The sequence below is a fragment of the Ranitomeya imitator genome, chromosome 3, assembly GCF_032444005.1.
Source record: "Ranitomeya imitator isolate aRanImi1 chromosome 3, aRanImi1.pri, whole genome shotgun sequence".
Classification (NCBI taxonomy): Eukaryota; Metazoa; Chordata; class Amphibia; order Anura; family Dendrobatidae; genus Ranitomeya; species Ranitomeya imitator.
The window spans coordinates 24,548,972-24,576,469 of record NC_091284.1 but is presented as its reverse complement, the minus strand read 5'-3'; the positions used below and the strand labels follow the sequence as shown (position 1 = coordinate 24,576,469).

At 44.2% G+C, this 27,498-nt stretch overlaps 2 protein-coding genes across 9 annotated transcripts in view; one reads left to right on the top strand and one right to left on the bottom strand.

The window, feature by feature from the left end:
* B4GALT4 (beta-1,4-galactosyltransferase 4) overlaps positions 1 to 2,588 on the top strand; it is a 107,306-nt gene extending 104,718 nt beyond the window's left edge. For all 8 annotated transcript variants that reach the window (XM_069760577.1, XM_069760578.1, XM_069760583.1 and 5 more), the window contains one exon: positions 2,022 to 2,588. In XM_069760577.1, coding sequence (XP_069616678.1) covers positions 2,022 to 2,211 — 190 coding nt within the window. In that variant the 3' untranslated portion in view covers positions 2,212 to 2,588. The remainder of the gene's footprint in view (positions 1 to 2,021) is intronic.
* Positions 2,589 to 7,429: 4,841 nt separating this feature from the next.
* LOC138672522 (beta-1,4-galactosyltransferase 3-like) overlaps positions 7,430 to 27,498 on the bottom strand; it is a 68,342-nt gene continuing 48,273 nt past the window's right edge. The window contains exons 4-7 of the mRNA XM_069760575.1: positions 17,342 to 17,532; positions 11,926 to 12,048; positions 11,167 to 11,271; positions 7,430 to 10,407 (exon numbers count right to left, since the gene is read on the bottom strand). Coding sequence (XP_069616676.1) covers positions 10,239 to 10,407; positions 11,167 to 11,271; positions 11,926 to 12,048; positions 17,342 to 17,532 — 588 coding nt within the window. The 3' untranslated portion in view covers positions 7,430 to 10,238. The remainder of the gene's footprint in view (positions 10,408 to 11,166; positions 11,272 to 11,925; positions 12,049 to 17,341; positions 17,533 to 27,498) is intronic.

Below are 27,498 nucleotides of genomic sequence, written 5' to 3'. Positions count from 1 at the left end.
CTTCCTTATTCAAAATCCCTTTTACCTTGTACAAATCTCCCACTTTACCAGCACCAAAGGAACCCCAGACCATCACATTACCTCCACCATGCTTGACAGATGGCATCAGGAACTCTTCCAGCAACTTTTCAGTTGTTCTGCGTCTCACAAATGTTCTTCTGTGTGATCCAAACACCTCAAACTTGGATTCTTCTGTCCATAACACTTTTTTCCAATCTTCTTCTGTCCAATGTCTGTGTACTTCTGCCCATATTAATCTTTTCCTTTTATTAGCCAGTCTCAGATATGGCTTTTTCTTTGCCACTCTGCCCTGAAGGCCGGCATCCCGGAGTCGCCTCTTCACTGTAGACGTTGACACTGGCGTTTTGCGTGTACTATTTAATGAAGCTGCCAGTTGAGGACCTGTGAGGCGTCGATTTCTCACACTGCAGACTCTAATGTACTTGTCTTGTTGCTCAGTTGTGCAGCGGAGCCTCCCACTTCTCTTTCTACTCTGGTTAGAGCCTGTTTGTGCTCTCCTCTGAAGGGAGTAGGACACACCGTTGTAGGAAATCTTCAGTTTCTTGGCAATTTCTCGCATGGAATAGCCTTCATTTCTAAGAACAAGAATAGACTGTCGAGTTTCACATGAAAGTTCATTATTTCTGGCCATTTTGAGAGTTTTATGGAACCAACAAATGTAATGCTACAAATTCTCAACTAGCTCAAAGGAAGGTCAGGTTTATAGGTTCTCTAATCAGCCAAACTGTTTTCAGCTGTGCTAACATACTTGCACAAGGGTTTTCAAGGGTATTCTAACCATCCATTAGCCTTCTTACACAGTTAGCAAACACAAAGTACCATAAGAACACTGGAGTGATGGTTGCTGGAAATAGACCTCTATACACCTATGAAGATATTGCATTACAAACCAGACGTCTGCAGCTAGAATAGTCATTTACCACATTAACAATGTATAGAGTGTATTTCTGAATCATTTAATGTTAGCTTCATTGGAAAAAACTGTGCTTTTCTTTTAAAAATAAAGACATTTCCAAGTGACCCTAAACTTTGGAATGGTAGTGTATATACTTACAGCTGGTATAACCTGGGTATCTCCTGTATATAATTATATATGTACAGTTGGTATAACCTGGGTATCTCCTGTATATAATTACTGTATATATGTACTGTACAGCTGGTATAACCTGGGCATCTCCTGTGTATTACAGTATGTATACTTGCCTAAAACAAATGCACAGCACAGTACTTATCGCTCGTCCTGCTGTTTGAGTACAACGCTTTTCCATGAGCCGTGTAAATAGTCGCCTTCTGTCCCTTCCTTGTATTTTTCAGACACCAAACCTAATGTATGTGTGAAAAGGCTCAGACTATGGAAGTCTGAACGGAGCTTTAGAGATAACAGCAGGGAGGGGGTTGTTCTATGCAAATCTCAATAGCATGGAGAGGGGAGAAAGGATTTACAGTGTCAGGGACGGCAGGGAAAACTTGCTGCAGAAGCTCACAAGAGGTCACCACAATTGTGTACATGATTAAATTGGTGGAAAAAGAGTCATCACCTCATTCTCAAAAATTCCTGCATATTGATTGCTTGGTGGTGACCTTTTAATACAATAGTGTTCCGTCATACCGTGTACAAATAATGATTCTATATAGTGCCAATATATAAAGCACATACAGTACAGTGCAAAAATAGTAGTGCCATTCAGTACAGTGCCCAAATAACTGTGCCATACTGTGGCTAAGTAACTGCTATAGAGTTCATCTACCACCATACACTGCAAAGATATAGTGCCGCATGTTGTAATGTAATACCGCCATACACTTCTGAAATAACACAATTCAAACTATTCTCTCCTATCTTCCATATACATAATTGAAAAGATATCACGAGGCGGCGATGTGAAACGCAGCTGCGTACAGGTCAATAGGGACCATCTACAGATTACCCCCCAGCGGTGGCAGCAGGACCATTACATGCGTGTGTTATAATCTGTATTTATATACAATATTTCTCGCAGGGGGCAGCTACTCAAGAAAACGATGAAGGTGTGGAAGACGGACGGACTGAACTCCTGCTCCTACAAGCTGCTGTCCATCGAACACGAACCTCTGTACATCAACATCACCGTTGATATCGGAAAACCGCACTCACCTGTGGCGGGCCAGGGACCACCGCGAACGTCACCCGATGACGCCGTTAACTATTAACGTATCGACTGCTGAAATGAGCGCAGTCGCCGGACTAATGGTAACGTGAGGGGGCGAGTCTCGTACCGCCTCAGTAATAAGTACCAAGATGTCCGACATCTAGGATCGTTTACAGTACAACTGGGCCCGAAGACCCCAGCACTGCCCACCCGAGCCGTGACTTATAACTTTCTTACTGTAGAACAATCAAAGCTTTATTTAGACGGATGTTTGTACGACAAGACGAATATTTAGAGAAAAATCACATTCCAGATTTGTGTTACTCCGATGTTCTCACACTCGTTTATTTATGACTTTTTTTTCTTGTAAAAAAAATAATAATAATAATTACTGTAAATATGCGGTCATTTTGGAAAATATATATATTTTTTTCTTTGGATTTGGAAAACAAAGGCTGTTTTCTGCCATTTTGTTTTGTCTGTTCTCCCTTTTCTCTTTGTATTTGGGGGGGTGAGGAGTGACTGCGTGACAGATCTATAATCCAACTGGAGGAAATGTTCCGGCTTCTGGTAATAAAGTAATCTTTACTCCATAAAAAAAAAAAAAAAATAAAAGTATAATGGACAGGAACCGGAGCAAGCGACGCGTTTCGCACACGGTTGTTCTTTACCACGCTTACTTGAAAGTGACCAAACTCCGGTCTTAAATACACAGGTGCAATTAAACAACACACAGGAGAAATAATTAACTAATTGAAACAGGCAAGACTGTGGGGAAAAGAAACGAAACACAAAAAAATAACCATTAAAATCCAAATGGATAATAAATCGAAAATAAGAGATAAACGGGATAAATAGATAATAAATCGAAACCAGAGGAATGAGAGATAAATGGGATAACGAGAAAACATGAGAAAATATTCACAATCTCAATAGTGATATGATGACCTGCGCTACAGGTAAAGGTTTGGGTGCTACACTGTCTACTTATACTTCCAGAGAGAGGACTGACCATTGGGATGGAACAATGAAGGGAGGTGTGCCATTGTATTTAGTATCACATTTGTGAACACCACAATGAATATAAAGGATAGGATTAAGTACATAGTCACTGTGGTAAAACCATGGATGCCCCAATGCCGACTCTAGGTCTATTCCTCCTCTTCCTCTCCATCTGTGCATTTATGTCAATTTTCACATGCAGGAGAAATGGGCCGCTTTTTCTCAAGAGTCCATCTGGTTACATCCAATTTTTTTTTAATCTCATTTAGTTTTTTGTTACTGAAAGTTTTTGTTCCCAAGCCAATAAAAAGATTCCTAGAAGGTCACATGTTTTTATTCAAATGTATCAGTAACAGATCTGTGCGACACATGTAAAATGAGGGAGAATTGGAAATAGTACGACTTGTGTGTCCTAGATCCCCATAGACTTAAATGGCAAAGTCTGATCTGCAGACACGGCCTCATTGATGTCATACACGGGGATCCACATGTATAGATCCAAAAAGCTCTATAGGTTTGAGTTGTCCGAGAAAAAAAAAAAATGGACATCACACAGACATGTCGCATTGATGTGAGAATATAGCCTAAGGGGTAGTGTTCCTCTAATGGGAATGAAAATAATGATATGAAATAAAGACTGGGCACTTTCCAGCTTTCAAAGTGACTATAATAATACTGCCCCTATGTACAAGAATATAACTACTATAATACTGCCCCTATATACAAGAATATAACTACTATAATACTGCCCCTCTATGTACAAGAATATAACTACTAGAATCCTGCCCCTATGTACAAGAATATAACTACTATAATACTGCCCCTATATACAAGAATATAACTACTATAATACTGCCCCTCTATGTACAAGAATATAACTACTAGAATCCTGCCCCTATGTACAAGAATATAACTACTATAATCCTGCCCCTATGTACAAGAATATAACTACTATAATACTGCCCCTATGTACAAGAATATAACTACTATAATACTGCCCTATGTACAAGAATATAACTATTATAATACTGCCTCTATGTACAAGAATATAACTACTATAATACTGCCCCTATGTACAAGAATATAACTACTATAATACTGCTCCTATGTACAAGAATATAACTACTATAATACTGCCCCTATGTACAAGAATATAACTACTATAATACTGCCCCTCTATGTACAAGAATATAACTACTAGAATCCTGCCCCTATGTACAAGAATATAACTACTATAATACTGCTCCTATGTACAAGAATAGAACTACTATAATACTGCTCCTATGTACAAGAATATAACTACTATAATACTGCCCCTATGTACAAGAATATAACTACTATAATACTGCCCCTATGTACAAGAATATAACTACTATAATACTGCCCCCTATGTACAAGAATATAACTACTATAATACTGCTCCCTATGTACAAGAATATAACTACTATAATACTGCTCCTATGTACAAGAATATAACTACTATAATACTGCTCCCTATGTACAAGAATATAACTACTATAATACTGCCCCTATGTACAAGAATATAACTACTATAATACTGCCCCCTATGTACAAGAATATAACTACTATAATACTGCTCCCTATGTACAAGAATATAACTACTATAATACTGCTCCCTATGTACAAGAATATAACTACTATAATACTGCCCCTATGTACAAGAATATAACTACTATAATACTGCCCCCTATGTACAAGAATATAACTACTATAATACTGCTCCCTATGTACAAGAATATAACTACTATAATACTGCTCCCTATGTACAAGAATATAACTACTATAATACTGCTCCTATGTACAAGAATATAACTACTATAATACTGCTCCCTATGTACAAGAATATAACTACTATAATACTGCCCCCTATGTACAAGAATATAACTACTATAATACTGCTCCCTATGTACAAGAATATAACTACTATAATACTGCTCCCTATGTACAAGAATATAACTACTATAATACTGCCCCTATGTACAAGAATATAACTACTATAATACTGCCCCCTATGTACAAGAATATAACTACTATAATACTGCTCCCTATGTACAAGAATATAACTACTATAATACTGCTCCCTATGTACAAGAATATAACTACTATAATACTGCTCCTATGTACAAGAATATAACTACTATAATACTGCTCCCTATGTACAAGAATATAACTACTATAATACTGCTCCCTATGTACAAGAATATAACTACTAGAATCCTGCCCCTATGTACAAGAATATAACTACTATAATACTGCTCCTATGTACAAGAATATAACTACTATAATACTGCCCCTATGTACAAGAATATAACTACTATAATACTGCCCCTATGTACAATAATATAACTACTATAATACTGCCCCTATGTACAATAATATAACTACTATAATACTGCCCCTATGTACAAGAATATAACTACTATAATACTGCCCCTATGTACAATAATATAACTACTATAATACTGCTCCTATGTACAAGAATATAACTACTATAATACAATTCCAGACCTTTTACCTGTGTATAATGAATGGTTGCGGACCCTGACACTTACGTGCAGCTAAACAGGCTTCCCCTCCTGATCGCAACTCTTGGGCCTCGTTCAGACAATGTTATATCTGGTTTCCAACTGAAATAGAATTTTTGCATAGAGAACTGTGAGCCACTGTCTGCAGCTGTTCTCAGTAAATCGGCATCAGCAAGAGTGTTCTCTGCAATGTTGATTGGCCGGCATGACTCTCCTCACAGGCTCCTCCCAATAGTCCTTTTCAGCAGAATGCCAGACAATGTTCAGACTCTGGGAGGTCTTAGGCTATGCACCCACGTTGCAGAAATGTCTGCAGCATTTCCGCCACTCCCTGCCGCGGGTAAAAAGTATGCGGAATTCGCATGTGTTTTCCTGCAAAGCGTTTTTAGCTTGCAGAATGCTTGGCTTTTACAAGTGATTTGAAGCATCGCTTGGAAACGTGATTGACAGGTGCTTGACAAATGTGACCAACTTTTTACTGATAATGCTGCCTATGCAGCATCAATAGTAAAAGATAGAATGTTAAAAATAATAAAATAAAATCTGGTTATTCTTACCTTCGGACGTCCCCCGATCTCAGCAGCGCTCCCGGTACGTTCCGTTCCCAGGGATGCTTTGCGCAAAGGACTTTTTTGAAGTCACGGTTGCATGACATCGACGTCATCCCAGGTTGATCGCGCAAAGCATCCTTCGGAACGGAAGCCGCCGCGTGCACCGCTGAGAGCCGGAGGACTCCGGGGGCCATCAGAAGGTAAGTATAGCCTTATTTTTTTATTTTATTATTTTTTACAGGGATATTGCACCCAGGGCCTGGAGGAGAGTCTCCTCTCCTCCAGACCCGGGTACTCCCCACATGAAGCGCTCATTTTACACATGGTGGGCATAGCCACATGCGTAAAGTGAGCTTTAAATGCAATCCTATGGTGGTGGAATCGCCACGATTCCGCAGATATAATGAACATGCTGCGGATTTTACCGCTATGGGCACAGCAACTGCGGAATCCCATAGGATTGCATGGGAATGCGTTTCCGCTGCGGCAAAAAACGCATAAAAAAATGCAACGTGGGCAACACAGCCTTAGAGCCAATATCCCCATATCAGAGGCTGCTACTTATTAGCTTTATTCTGAAGTTCAGAAACTGACGCTCCACGATTTAAAGAGAACGAGACTCTTAAACCTCATTTTCTTAAAGTAAATGCCGCTTTTTCTCCTGAACAAGGCGCTGTTTTTCTTTTTGTTCCTGCACCTCTCTGGTTTTGAGATACGGCTTCCTCTTCGCGGTATATAAATCGTCTTCTTTTTTTGCCAAGTTGGCCTGGTTTTATATATTTATACCCTTCTGTGAGCATCTTCTTGACAACCACACCCAGTTGGATAAGAAGACTAGATTTATATGCAGCAAAATAGGGAGCCATAATCTCAGGAAGGGAGAGGAGCAGCAACAAAATAAAAAAACAACGGCGGATTCAGGAGAACAAGAACTTTTAGATTAGTTCCAAAAAAAAATACACATTTATGTGGAGTGACAGCATGTGGCGAGTGCGCTTTTAGCTTCCCCGGGGGCCAGGATACAAGGAACTGCTCATGTCTACCATACAGCCTTCCGCCGGAGCTACCCGGAGAGTCTATAGCTCTAGCAGAAGGCTGAAAACGCGTTGTACCCCCACCGTGACTCGCATTGCTGCGTGCATTCCCCTATCGGAACAAGAACAAAATCGTTATAAAACCATCAGTAGAAAATACATATTTTTGTTTTATTATTTCACAATAAATATCAACATCCGGACAATATAATAATACGACAACGTCACAGCAAAAACAGGACTGTAACGCAGAACCGCAGATCAACGGGAGTGAGCGGCTACAACGTGAATCCACGCATTACATTAAGGAGGTCATGTAAGAATAGAGATTTATTCTAAAAAAAAATGGAGCCGAAGACCTAACGACGGAATTATAAAGGCACGTCGGGCTGTAAAATAAAAAATTATATATATCGAGAACCACTTGCATCATTGGCTGCCACCATTGGGGTCACCGCTCTACAGCTATAACCAATATATCCTACCTCGATTATTAATGCTTTTATTTTATACTGCGAGGCATCAGAATACGAGGAGGTGAAAACACTGAACTGGTCCATTATAGCATGTCATGTAGCGGGGGTCCGGCAGCTGATCCCTGTGAAACTAATGGGAGTTCTAGAAATCTATGGATGAGTCAAAACTGAACCCCCCCCCCCTTCAATGTTTCTAGAGGGTCCAGTCACAGACTTTGTCTCAACACACAAATTTTAAAAGAGTTCTTCACATTTGCTTAACATCCCATTTTAGGTCCAGTGTTCTGCCTAGAATAATTTAATTTTTTTTTTTTATGCAGCAGGAACTTTGTTTTTCTGATACAATTCCCCTAGGTAGTCACTAGAAAAAAAATAATATTCTTGCTGCCTGCAGCCACCACTAGGGGGAGCTCACTGCATACTGGTTATAATTATAAAGTGAACTCCCTCTAGTGGTGATGGCTGGTATGAGAAATTTTTACTATTGTCCTTGAGCTCTATGTTAGAAAAAGAGCTCCATGACATAATGATATATTAAAAGAGTTGTTCAACACTGAATCTTTCTTTTTTTTTAAAGGCACGGATAGATATATACAGTGGGGAAAAAAGTATTTAGTCAGCGACCAATTGTGCAAGTTCTCCCACTTATAAAGATGAGAGGCCTGTAACTGACATCATAGGTAGACCACAACTATGAGAGTCAAAATGAGAAAACAAATCCAGAAAATCACCTTGTCTGATTTTGTAAGATTTATTTTGAAAATTATGGTGGAAAAATCCATATTTGATCACCTAAAAATATGCAAGATTTCTGGCTCTCACAGACGGGTAACTTCTTCTTTGAGAGGCTCCTCTGTCCTCCACTCATTACCTGTAGTAATGGCTCCAGTTTGACCTTGTTATCAGTATAGAAGACCCCTGTCCACAGTCACACTCCAAACTCCACTATGGTGAAGACCAAAACTATGAGAGTCACAATGAGAAAACAAATCCAGGAAATAATCTTGTCTGATTTGGAAGATTTATCTTGCAAATTATGGTGGAAAATCAGTATTTGGTCACTAACAAAAGTTCATCTGAATATTTTGCTATATTTCCTTTGCTGGCAATGACAGCGGTCAAATGTTTTCTGTAAGTCTTCACCAGATTGGCACACACTGTTTGTGGTATGTTGGCCCATTCCTCCATGCAGATCTCCTCTAGAGCAGTGATATTGTGAGAGCCAGAGATCTTACATGTTTTTAGGTGATCAAATACTGATTTTCCACCATAATTTGCAAAATAAATCTTCCAAATCAGACAAGATTATTTCCTGGATTTGTTTTCTCATTGTGACTCTCATAGTTGTGGTCTTCACCATAGTGGAGTTTGGAGTGTGACTGTGGACAGGGGTCTTCTATACTGATAACAAGGTCAAACAGGAGCCATTACTACAGGTAATGAGTGGAGGACAGAGGAGCCTCTCAAAGAAGAAGTTACAGGTCTGTGTGAGCCAGAAATCTTGCATGTTTTTAGGTGATCAAATACTGATTTTCCACCATAATTTGCAAAATAAATCTTCCAAATCAGACAAAGGGGATTTTCTGGATTTGTTTTCTCATGTTGACTCTCATAGTTGTGGTCTGCCTATGATGTCAGTTACAGGCCGCTCATCTTTATAAGTGGGAGAACTTGCACAATTGGGGGCTGACTAAATACTTTTTTCCCCCCACTGTATATATATATTTTTTTTTAATAATAAACCGAGGCATACTCACTTTTCAGCACCACGGTGGATCCAGTACAGGCAGCTTTGGAAACTATGACCAGCTCTGTTTGGGAGCGAACAGGACCGCTGAAGCCTTTGATTGGTTGCAGCGGTCAGGTGTCATCACGGAAACCTCATCAGTGCGCTCTTCTAGTCACCTGGCCGCTGCAGCCGCCCCTTTTGACTTCCGAATTGTACAGATATAGCTTCCATTAAGACCAGCGAAGGATCCACTGGGAGGGATATGAAGTAAGGCGACTATGACTCCATTTATTGTATTGAAATCATTCATGCCCCAAAAATATAAATAAGATTTTCTAGCATCCCTTAAAGGGAGTTACTATGTAAATCTTGGTAAGGGCCGGTGCCAGAAGGTATAAGGCGCACGGTGATTTAAAGGACACTTTTTTTTTTTCCTTTATATAAAATATGACTATTGAGTAAAAGTAAGTCAAATATGAGAATAATTCATATAAACTGCCTCATTTCAGATAAAAACAAATAACACAAATCACACAGTACCGATAAGTCCCTAATCGTCCTCTGGTCGATCCCTTCATTCCAGCATCTTACAGTCCACACAGTGACCTCTACTGGCAACAGTGGGAAATACAGGCCCAGGGACGAGTGAGGAGACAGGCCGAGGGTCCACTCTTGGTCTTACACCTCTTTCGGGGCCACATAGGGACCCACGGCCTCATCAGCTTCTATTAGTGCAGTGCTGACCAAGGTCTAAAATAACCTCCACCGGCTCGCCTCGGTCGGCATCACCGGAGCTTCACCAATGTCCACCGTGATGTTAGTGAAAAGTTGGATTTTCTCTCGGGAAAGGAGTTGGAAATGTAAGGAATTCATCCCGTCATCTCGCCACGTTTTTCTCGTATTACTCAACAGATTATGTCTAGAAATTTAAAGAAGAAAAAGTTAGAGATCGCATCTGAACGGTCTTGGAAACAGTCAGCAACTTAGCTTTAATCAGGCCGGTGGCAGGGGCTGCGGGGAGAGGGGCCGGCGACAGGGGCCGTGGAGAGGGAGGGGCCGGCGACAGGGGCCGCGGAGAGGGAGGGGCCGGCGACAGGGGCCGCGGAGAGGGAGTGGATGGAGACGGGGGCCGCGAGGGCGGGAGTGGACGGAGACGGGGGCCGCGAGGGAGGGAGCGGAGACGGGGGCCGCGAGGGAGGGAACGGAGACAGGGTCCGCGAGGGAGGGAGCGGAGACAGGGGCCGTGAGGGTGGAGACAGGGGCCATAAGGGCGGGGGCGGAGACAGGGGCCGCGAGGGAGGGAGCGGAGACAGGGGCCGCGAGGGAGGGAGCGGAGACAGGGGCCGCGAGGGAGGGAGCGGAGACAGGGGCCGCGAGGGAGGGAGCGGAGACAGGGGCCGCGAGGGAGGGAGCGGAGACAGGGGCCGCGAGGGAGGGGGCGGAGACAGGGGCCGCGAGGGAGGGGGCGGAGACAGGGGCCGCGAGGGAGGGGGCGGAGACAGGGGCCGCGAGGGCGGGGGCGGAGATAGGGGCCGCGAGGGAGGGGGCGGAGATAGGGGCCGCAAGGGCGGGGGCCGAGACAGGGGCCGCAAGGGCGGGGGCGGAGACAGGGGCCGCAAGACAGCGGTGACAATATAAGGGTCAGACTTTAGTTTCCAGTGTTAGAGACAGCTTTTACCTGTGGGAGTTTTCCTCATTGCCGCTGTCGCGGTCGTGTGGAATCATTTTGTATCGGCCGATGCTCAGAGGCGTCCGGGTCATACTCATCCCTGAGAGACGGATCCTTATAACAGACACATTACCACGTTATACAGCTCATGCATTACTCTCACATTGTGCGCCCCTTTTAAATAAAACCTGCCCCCACCCCCCCCCCCCCAAAAAAAAAAAAGTTGCAAGGGCATCTATAGGAAATAGTCTAGCCGTGACACGACTTCTCACAAAACTTCCGATTGTCAGAATTTCCAAAGACACTGAGGGGCCCGGAACTCTTCCTTCAGAAAACATGGCTGCCTGTATAAAAAAGCAGCTGCAGGTTCATTACAAAAGCGATTTATAACCTCAAATTTGGGGCTTTGTTCCTTTCCTAGGTTTCCCCAAGTAGGCGGGCTCTTCCTGGTGTGATGTCAGAGCTAGCTGCACGCTCTAAACCAATCAGATGTTTACCCTCTGCAGCTTCTCCTCCCCTTTCCCTAATGCTGCTGTGGATTCTGTATCTTCAGCTGCATCTCCCTCCTCTCCCCTCCATCCTGTCTGTTATTTATGTTTTTACACTAGATGGATTCATTGGTGACTATGGAAGTTCCTGGATATCATTATAGAGAGACTGCAGGGAAGAGATCGGAAGTCTGAGCTAGAGAGAAACTTTCCCCAATGAGAACAGGTCCAGTCCTAAAGCTCCTTATAAAGATTGGAGACCCTCACCGGAGCGGATTACCTCATGGCGATATCGTCGTCCTCTCCTCCCCAGCCCCAGTATGTGTTGGGGAATCCATTCATCTTCATAAACTGATCTGGTGTAAGCGCAGACACTCCGCCAAAGTATGCCCAATATGGAAGACTGCAGGAAAAGGGGCAAAGAAAACAAGGGAGGTGAGCTGTGCCATCACCTATTGTGAATGGTGGATCCTGTGTTATCCACTGTATATAGAGGTGATATCAGTCATACAGGAGGAGGTGAGCTGTGCCATCACCTATTGTGAATGGTGGATCCTGTGTTATCTACTGTATATAGAGGTGTTATCAGTCATTGTACAGGAGGAGGAGGTGAGCTGTGACATCACCTATTGTGAATGTTGGATCCTGTGTTATCTACTGTATATAGAGGTGTTATCAGTCATTGTACAGGAGGAGGAGGTGAGCTGTGACCATCTATTGTGTATGGTGGATCCTGTGTTATCTACTGTACTGTATATAGATGTTTTATCAGTCATTGTACAGGAGGAGGAGGTGAGCTGTGACCATCTATTGTGTATGGTGGATCCTGTGTTACCTACTGTATATAGAGGTGTTGTCAGTCCTTGTACAGGAGGAGGAGGTGAGCTGTGACATCACCTATTGTGAATGGTGGATCCTGTGTTATCTACTGTATATAGAGGTGTTATCAGTCATTGTACAGGAGGAGGTGAGCTGTGATATCACCTAATCACCTATTGTGAATGGTGGATCCTGTGTTATCTACTGTATATAGAGGTGTTATCAGTGATTGTACAGGAGGGGGAGGTGAGCTGTGACATCACCTATTGTGAATGGTGGATCCTGTGTTATCTACTGTATATAGAGGTGTTATCAGTCATTGTACAGGAGGAGGAGGTGAGCTGTGATATCACCTATTGTGAATGGTGGATCCTGTGTTATCTACTGTATATAGAGGTGTTATCAGACATTGTTAAATCCTGTCTGCGATGATGATGAGACTACTGAAAATAGAGTGCTAAAAGTGCGAGTTTGGTGTAATGTCTTCTGGACAGTGCGAAATTGCAAAATTTTTCTTGGAAAACTGAAAAAATGAATCAAGTGTAAAAAAAAAAAAAAAAAAGACAAGCAACTGGGAACATATTGAGACCTTAGTCTCGAAACAATAGGAGAGACGCCGAGGTTACTTACAGTATTTCCATGATAATATCTTTAAGTAAAAACGCCCTCATTCTCATTAGCCAACATCATTTTCCTCATCCTTCTATGTATGTGTTTTTTACAAACATGGGTGAAATCAGAATACTAACACTACATGCACCAGCAATCACCCCTGACATATAGTGAAGTCCATCACTTGGCTTTTCTAAGCTCAGCTTTAATATATCTACCATTTACTGATGCACTGTTTAAGAGTTAAACCTCTCCGTCCTGCAGGGACCTGGTAACGCATGTAATCTCACACGTAAAGCTCCCTGGAATAAATGTATAATATATAATAAAATATAATAAATAATAATTTCATCCCTGTGAAGGATAAACTACTGATAATGTGTCACCCATAATAATTAATAACCAATATCCCGGCTACAGTGAGAATGTACAAAGCAGCAGTGACATCTACAGGTCAGGGATAGGTACTGCACATCTGCCCCGTAGTATAAAAGTAAGGCTACTGAAACATGACACAGAGTAATATGTTCCAATACTGACTTTACATATTGGCGAGTGGCTTTCAAAATCTGACTTAGGCTATGTGCACACGTTGCACATTTATTTTACACAGTCAATTCTTTTCGCAGATTTGTAGCATTTCTGCACCTATGGAGTCAGTCAAATCTGCAGCAAAACAGCAGGTGTAAAAAGGTCTGCGAATTTGCTGCGGATGTGCAGGGAAAAACTCTGCAGAAAAAGGAGGCCGAGCGTGTGGGGGCGGGAGGCCGAGCGTGTGGGGGCGGGAGGCCGAGCGTGTGGGGGCGGGAGGCCGAGCGTGTGGGGGCGGGAGGCCGAGCGTGTGGGGGCGGGAGGCCGAGCGTGTGGGGGCGGGAGGCCGAGCGTGTGGGGGCGGGAGGCCGAGCGTGTGGGGGCGGGAGGCCGAGCGTGTGGGGGCGGGAGGCCGAGCGTGTGGGGGCGGGAGGCCGAGCGTGTGGGGGCGGGAGGCCGAGCGTGTGGGGGCGGGAGGCCGAGCGTGTGGGGGGCGGGAGGCCGAGCGTGTGGGGGCGGGAGGCCGAGCGTGTGGGGGCGGGAGGCCGAGCGTGTGGGGGCGGGAGGCCGAGCGTGTGGGGGCGGGAGGCCGAGCGTGTGGGGGCGGGAGGCCGAGCGTGTGGGGGCGGGAGGCCGAGCGTGTGGGGGCGGGAGGCCGAGCGTGTGGGGGCGGGAGGCCGAGCGTGTGGGGGCGGGAGGCCGAGCGTGTGGGGGCGGGAGGCCGAGCGTGTGGGGGCGGGAGGCCGAGCGTGTGGGGGCGGGAGGCCGAGCGTGTGGGGGCGGGAGGCCGAGCGTGTGGGGGGCGGGAGGCCGAGCGTGTGGGGGCGGGAGGCCGAGCGTGTGGGGGCGGGAGGCCGAGCGTGTGGGGGCGGGAGGCCGAGCGTGTGGGGGCGGGAGGCCGAGCGTGTGGGGGCGGGAGGCCGAGCGTGTGGCGGCGGGAGGCCGAGCGTGTGGCGGCGGGAGACTGTGTGTGTGTGGGCGGAGAATGTGCTAGCGGAGACTGTGCCAGCGGAGAGTATGTGCGGGTGTGTAACGCCGGTAACAGCGCTGCGGGATGATGCTGGCAGATGTCAGCATGATTCCGCAGCTGACTGTGTCCTGCAGCAGTGACCTGTGGTAAATAAGCAGGCGCGGACTGATGAGACTACTGCTCCCATCCAGCTATGTCTGCTGTCACTGATAACAGTCACGGCAGGTGCCGCTGATGAGAGAGTAGTATCATCTGCCGGTGCCTGTACTTTTAAAAAAACAACGTTAAATTACATACATAGTCACATAAAAATAAAACCCCATTATACTCACCTGACACCAAATCCCCAACGCCCTCGTCTCCTAGAAATAATGTAAAATAATAAACCAACATATACTCCCTGCCCACCGTAGTCCAGGGCTCACGTGTAGAACAGTCACGTTGGGAGATGTGACCGTTCTACCGGCCTCCGGCGATACAGTGACAGGAGGTAATCGCTCCCGCAGTGTATTAGCTGATCAGCTCTCAGTTGCGGCACCTCTGCGTGTGAAAGTTCTCACACAGCGGTACTGCCTTAAGTGGGAGCACCGGAGCTGATAAACTCCAGTGAACTCTCACGGCAGTGCAGTTACACACTGCGGGAGGGATTACATGGCCCCTTCCCAGGCTATTAATATCAGCCCCCAGCTGTCTGCCTAGCCTTTGCTGGTTCGATTTTATAGGGGGGACCCCCATGTCAATTTTTTTCTGGGGTTCCCCTGTAAACTTGCCAGTAAAGGCTAAGCAAACAGCTGTGAGCTGATATTAATAGCCTGGGAACCTTTATGGCTATTGGCTCCTTCCCAGAATATTAACTTCAGCCCTCAGCCATCGGCTTTCCCTCTGCTGGTTTTTCAAATTACATGGGAGCCCACGCAATTTTTTTTTTTTTTTGTAAATAAACAGATATTGCATTTCACGTAGATTTCTGAGGGTACGTTCCCACAGTCTGTAAACGCTGCGGGTTGGACGCTGCGTACATCCACAGCATCCAACCCGCAGCTGCCAGATATTACTACATAGTGGATGAGATTTCAAGAAATTCCATGTCCACTATGCGTGCACCGACACCCGCGGCTTTACTGCAGAGACGGATATGTGGCGCATCTTTCCAGACCGCAGCATGTCCTATTTATTTTGCAGAGACGATCAGTCTCCAAAAGATAAATACCACCCGTCCAATGTATAGTGCGTGGTGATTGCGCGCGGTTCAATGAACACCTGCGTTCAAAATCCAGCAGCGCTTTGGACCGTGGAGGGCGTAGCCTAATAACAGTTGCTGTTTTGTTACAGAATATGTAGGTTAATTATTATTATTAATTGTATGCTCCTACATAGGCTGGTGTGTGTGTGTGTCTTTATTTAATAGTGTGTGTGTGTGTGTGCGTGCGTGCGTGCGTGCCTTTATTTAATATTAATGAGGGTATCTGGCTGAAAAGGTTGAAAAAGGAAATTACATTTTTTTTTCACTTTTTTTCATAATATATCTTGAGTTTACAAATCAGCATGAAAAACTCATCAAATCCGCGTGGAATTTCCAAGAGATGCCGAAACTGCGCAGAAATTTCCAAAAGCAAATCCGCAACGTGCGCACATAGCCTTAAGGAGTAATTAAGCAGCAAAAAAAAAAACAATAAGTCCATGTGCGCACATTGCGGATTTGCTTTTGTAAAATTCCGTGCAGATTCTTCCTCTCTTGGCAGAAAACGCAGTTGAAATTCCACGCGGTTTTTATGCGTTTCTGATGTGGATTTCAATGCGTTTCTTTAATGCGGATTTGTATGTACGATTTCGTAAGCTAAGTAAAGATATATTATTTAATATCTTTACATACCATGTTCAAATATAATGTTTACACACACAAAAATAGGTGATTATATATAGATATATATATATATATATATATATATATATATATATATATATATATATATATATATATATATAGATATAGATATATATATATATATATATATATATATATATATATATATCTATATATAGATATATATATAGATATATATATAGATATATATATATATATATATATATATAGATATATATATAGATATATATATAGATATATATATATATATATATATATATATAGATATATATATATATATATATATATATATATATATATAGATATATATATATATATAGATATATATATATATATATATATATATATATATATATATATATAGATATATATATATATATATATATAGATATATATAGATATATATATAGATATAGATATATATATATATATATATATATATATAATGAACAGGTGTCAGCCAGATACCCTCATTAATAAAATGGTACATAAAGAGTTACATAAAATACACTGACACACGAAATCTGCGTGACATACAGGATCTGTTTATTTTTCAAAAAAATAATAAAAAAAAAAAAAATTGCGGGAGCTCCAGTGTAATTTTCTTTACCAGCAGAGGGAAAGCCGACAGCTGAGGTTAATATTCTGGGAAGGAGCACCCGCCATCCTCTACTGCTTGGGTGCCAGCTGCAGCCAAAACACCAAGACCAGGGCAATGTCGCTGGACCCCAGAGAGGGCGAGTACCAGCCTTGTGATTTATCTTTAGCGTCCATAGCGCTATGACAATCTTCGCTCTGCTGCAGCTCATCCATTCCTGAACAGCAGTGCGATCAGCAGTCTGCACCATGGCCGCCTGCTCTCCACGCCCGCTGCATTACCTGTACTGGAACTTGTCCATGGCGCTGGAGAGATGCTTGGGGTAATACTCGTCACATATGTACAGGTTGTGATCATTCTCTGGAACGAGGTCAACGTCGTGCAAAATTAAGCAGTCCCAGTCATCGTAGCGCAGCGCCTCTCTCACGCCGATGTTTAGCAGCTTGGCCCGGTTAAACGTGGCGTTCCCCGCCTGGGAAGATAAATGTTGCCGTTAGTCAGGAAAATGGAGGAGAATCTGCCTTGCGGTTTGTAATGGAAGAGGTGACTATTTCACGGAACATTACAAGAGGAGGACACAGAGGGAGGAGCGCTGTGATCGTTACTGGGATTTATCACCGGTACAGAGGGAAGGAGACGAAGCTTTATTATCTAGTGATCGGCTGGAAAAATGACAAGTCTACAAAGTACAGCACCCGTCACCTAGGAAGAAGGAAGTGACCCGAAACAAGTGGCACTGAAATTCTACAAAAATAACAAAACACACTAACAACTTAGTAGACATTCATGGTGGTCGCACTGAAGAGCTCAGTGGCAATAAATGGGGAACATTCATAGGACGCTACTTGTGCCAAAAGTCCAACTGTGCAATTTCTGAACTAATAGACCTGTCCTGATAAAAAACAGCTATAATAATGTAGCCACCACTAGGGGGAGCTCCCTGTATACAGAGATACATGATAAGATCCTGTCTGCAGCCACCACTAGGGGGAGCTCCATGTATACAGAGATACATGATAAGATCCTGTCTGCAGTCACCACTAGAGGGAGCTCCCTGTATACAGAGATACATGATAAGATTCTGTCTGCAGCCACCACTAGGGGGAGCTCCCTGTATACAGAGATACATGATAAGATCCTGTCTGCAGTCACCACTAGAGGGAGCTCCCTGTATACAGAGATACATGATAAGATTCTGTCTGCAGCCACCACTAGGGGGAGCTCCCTGTATACAGAGATACATGATAAGATCCTGTCTGCAGCCACCACTAGGGGGAGCTCCCTCTACACAGAGATACATGATAAGATCCTGTCTGCAGTCACCACTAGAGGGAGCTCCCTGTATACAGAGATACATGATAAGATTCTGTCTGCAGCCACCACTAGGGGGAGCTCCCTGTATACAGAGATACATGATAAGATCCTGTCTGCAGTCACCACTAGGGGGAGCTCCCTGTATACAGAGATACATGATAAGATCCTGTCTGCAGTCACCACTAGGAGGAGCTCCCTGTATACAGAGATACATGATAATATTCTGTCTGCAGTCACCACTAGGGGGAGCTCCCTGTATACAGAGATACATGATAAGATCCTGTCTGCAGCCACCACTAGGAGGAGCTCCCTGTATACAGAGATACATGATAAGATCCTGTCTGCAGCCACCACTAGGGGGAGCTCCCTGTATACAGAGATACATGATAAGATCCTGTCTGCAGCCACCACTAGGAGGAGCTCCCTGTATACAGAGATACATGATAAGTTCCTGTCTGCAGCCACCACTAGGGGGAGCTCCCTGTATACAGAGATACATGATAAGATCCTGTCTGCAGCCACCACTAGGGGGAGCTCCCTGTATACAGAGATACATGATAAGATCCTGTCTGCAGTCACCACTAGGGGGAGCTCCCTGTATACAGAGATACATGATAATATTCTGTCTGCAGTCACCACTAGGGGGAGCTCCCTGTATACAGAGATACATGATAAGATCCTGTCTGCAGTCACCACTAGGGGGAGCTCCCTGTATACAGAGATACATGATAATATTCTGTCTGCAGTCACCACTAGGGGGAGCTCCCTGTATACAGAGATACATGATAAGATCCTGTCTGCAGTCACCACTAGGGGGAGCTCCCTGTATACAGAGATACATGATAAGATCCTGTCTGCAGCCACCACTAGGAGGAGCTCCCTGTATACAGAGATACATGATAAGTTCCTGTCTGCAGCCACCACTAGGGGGAGCTCCCTGTATACAGAGATACATGATAAGATCCTGTCTGCAGCCACCACTAGGGGGAGCTCCCTGTATACAGAGATACATAAGATCCTGTCTGCAGCCACCACTAGGGGGAGCTCCCTGTATATAGAGATACATGATAAGATCCTGTCTGCAGTCACCACTAGGGGGAGCTCCCTCTATACAGAGATACATGATAAGATCCTGTCTGCAGCCACCACTAGGGGGAGCTTCCTGTATACAGAGATACATGATAAGTTCCTGTCTGCAGCCACCACTAGGGGAAGCTCCCTGTATACAGAGATACATGATAAGATCCTGTCTGCAGCCACCACTAGGGGGAGCTCCCTGTATACAGAGATACATGATAAGATCCTGTCTGCAGCCACCACTAGGGGGAGCTCCCTGTATACAGAGATACATGATAAGATCCTGTCTGCAGCCACCACTAGGGGGAGCTCCCTGTATACAGAGATACATGATAAGATCCTGTCTGCAGCCACCACTAGGGGGAGCTCCCTGTATACAGAGATACATGATAAGATCCTGTCTGCAGTCACCACTAGGGGGAGCTCCCTGTATACAGAGATACATGATAAGATCCTGTCTGCAGCCACCACTAGGGGGAGCTCCCTGTATACAGAGATACATGATAAGATCCTGTCTGCAGTCACCACTAGGGGGAGCTCCCTGTATACAGAGATACATGATAAGATTCTGTCTGCAGCCACCACTAGGGGGAGCTCCCTGTATACAGAGATACATGATAAGATCCTGTCTGCAGTCACCACTAGGGGGAGCTCCCTGTATACAGAGATACATAAGATTCTGTCTGCAGCCACCACTAGGGGGAGCTCCCTGTATACAGAGATACATGATAAGATCCTGTCTGCAGTCACCACTAGGGGGAGCTGTCTGTATATAGAGATACATGATAAGATCCTGTCTGCAGTCACCACTAGGGGGAGCTCCCTGTATACAGAGATACATGATAAGATCCTGTCTGCAGTCACCACTAGGGGGAGCTCCCTGTATATAGAGATACAAGATAAGATCCTGTCTGCAGCCACCACTAGGGGGAGCTCCCTGTATACAGAGATACATGATAAGATTCTGTCTGCAGCCACCACTAGGGGGAGCTCCCTGTATACAGAGATACATGATAAGATCCTGTCTGCAGTCACCACTAGGGGGAGCTCCCTGTATATAGAGATACAAGATAAGATCCTGTCTGCAGCCACCACTAGGGGGAGCTCCCTGTATATAGAGATACATGATAAGATCCTATCTGCAGTCACCACTAGGGGGAGCTCCCTGTATACAGAGATACATGATAATATTCTGACTGCAGCCACCACTAGGGGGAGCTCCCTGTATACAGAGATACATGATGAGATCCTGTCTGCAGTCACCACTAGGGGGAGCTCCCTGTATACAGAGATACATGATAAGATCCTGTCTGCAGCCACCACTAGGGGGAGCTCCCTGTATACAGAGATACATGATAAGATCCTGTCTGCAGTCACCACTAGGGGGAGCTCCCTGTATACAGAGATACATGATAAGATCCTGTCTGCAGCCACCACTAGGGGGAGCTCCCTGTATACAGAGATACATGATAAGATCCTGTCTGCAGCCACCACTAGGTGGAGATCCCTGTATACAGAGATACAAGATAAGATCCTGTCTGCAGTCACCACTAGGGGGAGCTCCCTGTATACAGAGATACATGATAATATTCTGACTGCAGCCACCACTAGGGGGAGCTCCCTGTATACAGAGATACATGATAATATTCTGTCTGCAGTCACCACTAGGGGGAGCTCCCTGTATACAGAGATACATGATGAGATCCTGTCTGCAGTCACCACTAGGGGGAGCTCCCTGTATACAGAGATACATGATAAGATCCTGTCTGCAGTCACCACTAGAGGGAGCTCCCTGTATACAGAGATACATGATAAGATCCTGTCTGCAGCCACCACTAGGTGGAGCTCCCTGTATACAGAGATACATGATAAGATCCTGTCTGCAGTCACCACTAGGGGGAGCTCCCTGTATACAGAGATACATGATAAGATCTTATCTGCAGCCACCACTAGGGGGAGCTCCCTGTATATAGAGATACATGATAAGATCCTGTCTGCAGCCACCACTAGGGGGAGCTCCCTGTATATAGAGATACATGATAAGATCCTGTCTGCAGTCACCACTAGGGGGAGCTCCCTGTATACAGAGATACATGATAAGATCCTGTCTGCAGTCACCACTAGGGGGAGCTCCCTGTATACAGAGATACATGATAAGATCTTATCTGCAGCCACCACTAGGGGGAGCTCCCTGTATATAGAGATACATGATAAGATCCTGTCTGCAGTCACCACTAGGGGGAGCTCCCTGTATACAGAGATACATGATAAGATCCTGTCTGCAGTCACCACTAGGGGGAGCTCCCTGTATACAGAGATACATGGTAATATTCTGACTGCAGCCACCACTAGGGGGAGCTCCCTGTATACAGAGATACATGATAAGATCCTGTCTGCAGTCACCACTAGGGGGAGCTCACTGTATACAGAGATACATGATAAGATCCTGTCTGCAGCCACCACTAGGGGGAGCTCCCTGTATAGAGAGATACATGATAAGATCCTGTCTGCAGCCACCACTAGGGGGAGCTCCCTGTATAGAGAGATACATGATAAGATCCTGTCTGCAGTCACCACTAGGGGGAGCTCCCTGTATACAGAGATACATGGTAATATTCTGACTGCAGCCACCACTAGGGGGAGCTCCCTGTATATAGGGCAGCACGGTGGCTCAGTGGATAGCACTGCAGCCTTGCAGCGCTGGGGTCCTGGGTTCGAATCCAACCCAGGACAACATCTGCAAAGAGTTTGTATGTTCTCTCCGTGTTTGCGTGGGTTTCCTCCGGGTACTCCGGTTTCCTCCCACATTCCAAAGACATACTGATAGGGAATCTAGATTGTGAGCCCCATTGGGGACAGTAATGATAATGTGTGCAAAACTGTAAAGCGCTGCGGAATATGTTAGCGCTATATAAAAATAAAGATTATTATTATTATTATACAGAGATACATGATGAGATCCTGTCTGCAGTCACCACTAGGGGGAGCTCCCTGTATACAGAGTTACATGATGAGATCCTGTCTGCAGTCACCACTAGGGGGAGCTCCCTGTATACAGAGATACATGATAAGATTCTGTCTGCAGCCACCACTAGGGGGAGCTCCCTGTATACAGAGATACATGATAAGATCCTGTCTGCAGTCACCACTAGGGGGAGCTCCCTGTATACAGAGATACATGATAATATTCTGTCTACAATCTTTGTCTCCATCCCGGTTAGCAATCATCATTTTTTTTTTTTTTTTAAATACAGCCCGTTGATTTTGATGACACCTGTGTAATACTTTGCATCTCCAGTGGTGGCGCTATGGTGAACTTAAGACATGCTTTAGAATAGATCAAGATGTGTTTTGTTTTACTTTGAGGCCGGAGAATCACAAGACAAAAAGGAAAATACCGTAAATCTAGAGACCGGAATGTGAAGCTCAACTAAGGGATGTCATGAAGGACTTGCCGATCACCACTTACCGCCATTATTAACTCCTGGGGTGAAAGTAACAATGCAGAGAAAAACAAAGCAGAGAGAAAGCGGCATCAGCTCTGAATTCATTCTGTAAGACAATGGGTGGTCTGCAAAACCAGGATCTTCCTCCACAAGAGATCTGAGCCCCGCACTTACTGTAGAGCCGGCGGACCACACGGATGTCTGGACCCGGCCATCTGTCGTCTAAAGGGCAGTGTCCTCTCCACCGGATCTAGAGGGCGTCCTGTTGGGCCGGCACACAAGATCCCTGGAGGTGACACAGGATTGTTTTCTATATACTTCTGTGGTTTTGTTATTTTTGTTTTTGCCTGGTTTGGAGTCTCTATCGTTTTTAAGATTTGGTTAAGGGTCTGATTAGTTTTAGGGTCTAAGTCTAGGATCCGAATTAAACTTAGGCATCATCTCTTGAGTCAGAATGAATTTTATGGGTCTGAATTTTTCGAGATCTAACCTGGAGACAGAATTACTCTTAGGGGTCTGGTATGGGGTATGACTAAACTTTAGGGGTTTGTTAAAGCAAGAGAATTAAATTTATAAGTCTGGGGCATGAGTTCATTTCTGCCAACTGCCCGGGTGTCCTAACCCAGGGGTCCCCAACTCCAGTCCTCAAGGCCCACCAACATGTCATGTTTTCAGGATTTCCTTAGTCTTGCCCAGGTAATAATTGCATCACCTGTGCAATGCAAAGGAAATCCTGAAAACATGACCTGTTGGTGGGCCTTAAGGACTGGAGTTGGGGACCCCTGTCCTAACCTAATGTGGGGGGGTAGGGAGGGGTTCCTCGATTTTAACCCATTTATGACATGGTGATATTCTGTTCCTTTCCTCCCCCTCTTCCAAGAGTCATACCCTTTTATTTTTCCATCCACTTTGCCATATCAGGGTTTGTTTTTTATGGGACAAGTTGTACTTTTGAACAACAGAATTCATTCTACCACATGGTGGCACTGGGAAATGGGAAAACAAATTTCAAGTGACAAAGTAACAGTTAGTAAGGCCGAAAAAAGACATTTGTCCATCCAGTTCAGCCTATATTCCCGTCAGAACAAATCCCCAGATCTACGTCCTTCTAAAGAACCTAATAATTGTATGATACAATATTGTTCTGCTCCAGGAAGACATCCAGGCCTCTCTTGAACCCCTCGACTGAGTTTGCCATCACCACCTCCTCAGGCAAGCAATTCCAGATTCTCACTGCCCTAACAGTAAAGAATCCTCTTCTATGTTGGTGGAAAAACCTTCTCTCCTCCAGACGCAAAGAATGCCCCCTTGTGCCCGTCACCTTCCTTGGTATAAACAGATCCTCAGCGAGATATTTGTATTGTCCCCTTATATACTTATACATGGTTATTAGATCGCCCCTCAGTCGTCCTTTTTTCCAGACTGAATAATCCTAATTCTGCTAATCTCTCTGGGTATGTTTTTATTTCTTATTTACCATGCTCACTTATAAGGCTCTGTGCACACGTTGCGGAATGGGGTGCAGAATTTTCCACACAAAATTCGCATCACCTGGCAGAAACCGCAGGTGCGGATTTTGTGCGGTTTTGAATGCGGAATTAATGCGGATTTTCTGCGGTTTTTACCCCTGCGGATTTCTATAATGGAAGGGTCCAGAAACGCTGCAGTTCCGCACAAAAGAAGTGTCATGCACGTCTTTTCAATCCGCAGCGGATTCAGTGCGGATTTTTCCGCACCATTAGCTCAGCTTTTTTTCCCTATTGTTTTACATTGTACTGTAAATCACTGTGCGGAACTGCAGCGTTTCTGCGCGGAAAAATCCGCTGCGGATCCGCACCAATTCCGCATCGTGTGTACACAGCCTAAAAGAAAACAGACCTGACAATATGATTCTCCAGGTCAGTGCAAGTATACAGATACCAAACTCTATACACAGCTCTGGCAAAAATTAAGAGGCCACCACATCAAAACCCTGTCATGGCCGCCCAATCTCCAGACCTGAACCCAATAGATCACCTCTGGAATGTAATCAGGAGGATGATGGATAGTCACAAGACATCAAATAGAGAAGAACTGCTTACATTTCTGCGCCAGAAGCAGTGTGCAAGACTGGTGGAAAGCTGCCAAGACGCATGAAAGCTGGGATTAACAATCATGGTTATTCCACAAAATATTGATTTCTGAACTCTTCCTGCGATAAAACATTAGTATTGTTGTTTCTAAATGATTATGAACTTGTTTTCTTTGCATTATTTGAGGTGTCTGAAAGCACTGGGTTTTTTTGTTTACAATTTACATTTTACTCAAAAATATACCTATAAAGAGAAAAATCAGACAAACTGAACATTTTGCAGTGGTCTCTTAATTTTTGCCAGAGCTGTCAGGAAAAAAAAAGTATTTAGTCAGCCCCCAATTGTGCAAGTTCTCCAACTTATAAAGATGAGAGAGGTCTGTAATTGACATCATAGGTAGACCACAACTATGAGAGTCAAAATGAGAAAACAAATCCAGAAATCACCTTGTCTGATTTGCCGAGATTTATTTTGCAAATTATGGTGGAAAATAAAGTATTTGGTCACCTAAAAACATGCAAGATTTCTGGCTCTCACAGACCGGTAACTTCTTCTTTGAGAGGCTCCTCTGTCCTCCACTCATTACCTGTAGTAATGGCTCCTGTTTGACCTTGTTATCAGTATAAAAGACCCCTGTCCACAACCTCAAACAGTCACACTCCAAACTCCACTATGGTGAAGACCAAAGAGCCGTCGAAGGACACCAGAAACAAAATTGTAGCCCTGCACCAGGCTGGGAAGACTGAATCTGCAATAGCCAACCAGCTTGGAGTGAAGAAATCAACTGTGGGAGCAATAATAAGAAAATGGAAGACATTCAAGACCACTGATAATCTCCCTCGATCTGGGGCTCCACGCAAGATCTCACCCCATGGGGTCAAAATGATCACAAGAACGGTGAGCAAAAATCCCAGAACCACACGGGGGGACCTAGTGAATGACCTGCACAGAGCTGGGACCACTGTAACAAAGGTTACCATCAGTAACATACTACGCCGCCAGGGACTCACATCCTGTAGTGCCAGACGTGTCCCCCTGCTTAAGCCAGTACATGTCCGGGCCCGTCTGAAGTTTGCTAGAGAGCATTTGGATTATCATGGAGAATATTGGGAGAATGTCCTATGGTCTGATGAAATCAATGTAGAACTGTTTTGTAAAAACAAAACTTGTCGTGTTTGGAGGAGACAGAATGCTGAGTTGCATCCAAAGAACACCATACCTACTGTGAAGCATGGTGGAGGCAACATCATCTTTGGGGCTGTTTCTCTGCAGAGGGACCAGGACGACTGATCCGCGTACATGAAAGAATGAATGGGGCCATGTATCGTGAGATTTTGAATGCAAACCTCCTTCCATTAGCAAGGGCATTGAAGATGAAACGTGGATGGGTCTTTCAGCATGATAATGATCCCTGCACACCACCAGGGCAACGAAGGAGTGGCTTCATAAGAAGCATATGAAGGTCCTGGAGTGGCCTAGCCAGTCTCCAGATCTCAACCCCATAGATAAGCTTTGGAGGGAGTTGGAAGTCCGTTTTGCCCAGCGACAGGCCCAAAACATCACTGCTCTAGAGGAGATCTGCATGGAGGAATGGGCCAACATACCAACAACAGTGTGTGGCAACCTTGTGAAGACTTACAGAAAACGTCTGACCTCTGTCATTGCCAACAAAGGAAATCTAACAAAATATGGAGATGAACTTATGTTAATGACCAAATACTGATTTTCCACTATAATTTTCAAAATAAATCTTTCAAATCAGACAAGGTGATTTTCTTGGTTTGTTTTCTCATTGTGACTCTCATAGTTGTGGTCGACCTATGATGTCAAGTACAGGCCTCTCTCATCTTTATAAGTGGGAGAACTTGCACAATTGGTGGCTGACTAAATACTTTTACCCAATCTATATGCGTGTATATATATATATATTTTTTTTATTTAAGTGATGTAAATATAAAAAAAAGCGTAAATTTCTAAGGAAAAAATATGAATTTTGCCTTTGTCACCATTTTCCTAGACACGTAACATTTTCATTTTCAGGATCTGAGGGCTTATTTTTTGCGGCCTGACCCAGTGTTTTTACAGATACCATTTTGGGGGGTAGATACGATCTTCTGGTCGCCTCTTATTCAATTTTCTTGCAATGTTCTTGCAATGTTCTTGAGGCCAAAAAAAAAACAAAAACTTTATTCTAGAGTTTTGATTTTTTTTCTCATTAACCTGTTTACCGATCAGATTCATTTACTTTATATTTTGATAGATCGGAGTTTTAGGAATGCGGCAATACCAAATGTGTGTACTTTATTTTAAACTCTTTAATTTTTAATGTGGCAAAGGGGGGAGGTGAATTGAACTTGTTTTGACTAATTTCATATTTTTAAAAACTTTTTACTGTATTTGTTAGTGCCCTAAGGGGACCTGAAGCTGTGATTGTCTCATCGCTTCTGATCAGCACTACTGTGTATGGAGAATATCGCGGTCTCCAATGAACGGCAGCTATACGTTGTCTTTCAGGGTATATTCCAAGGT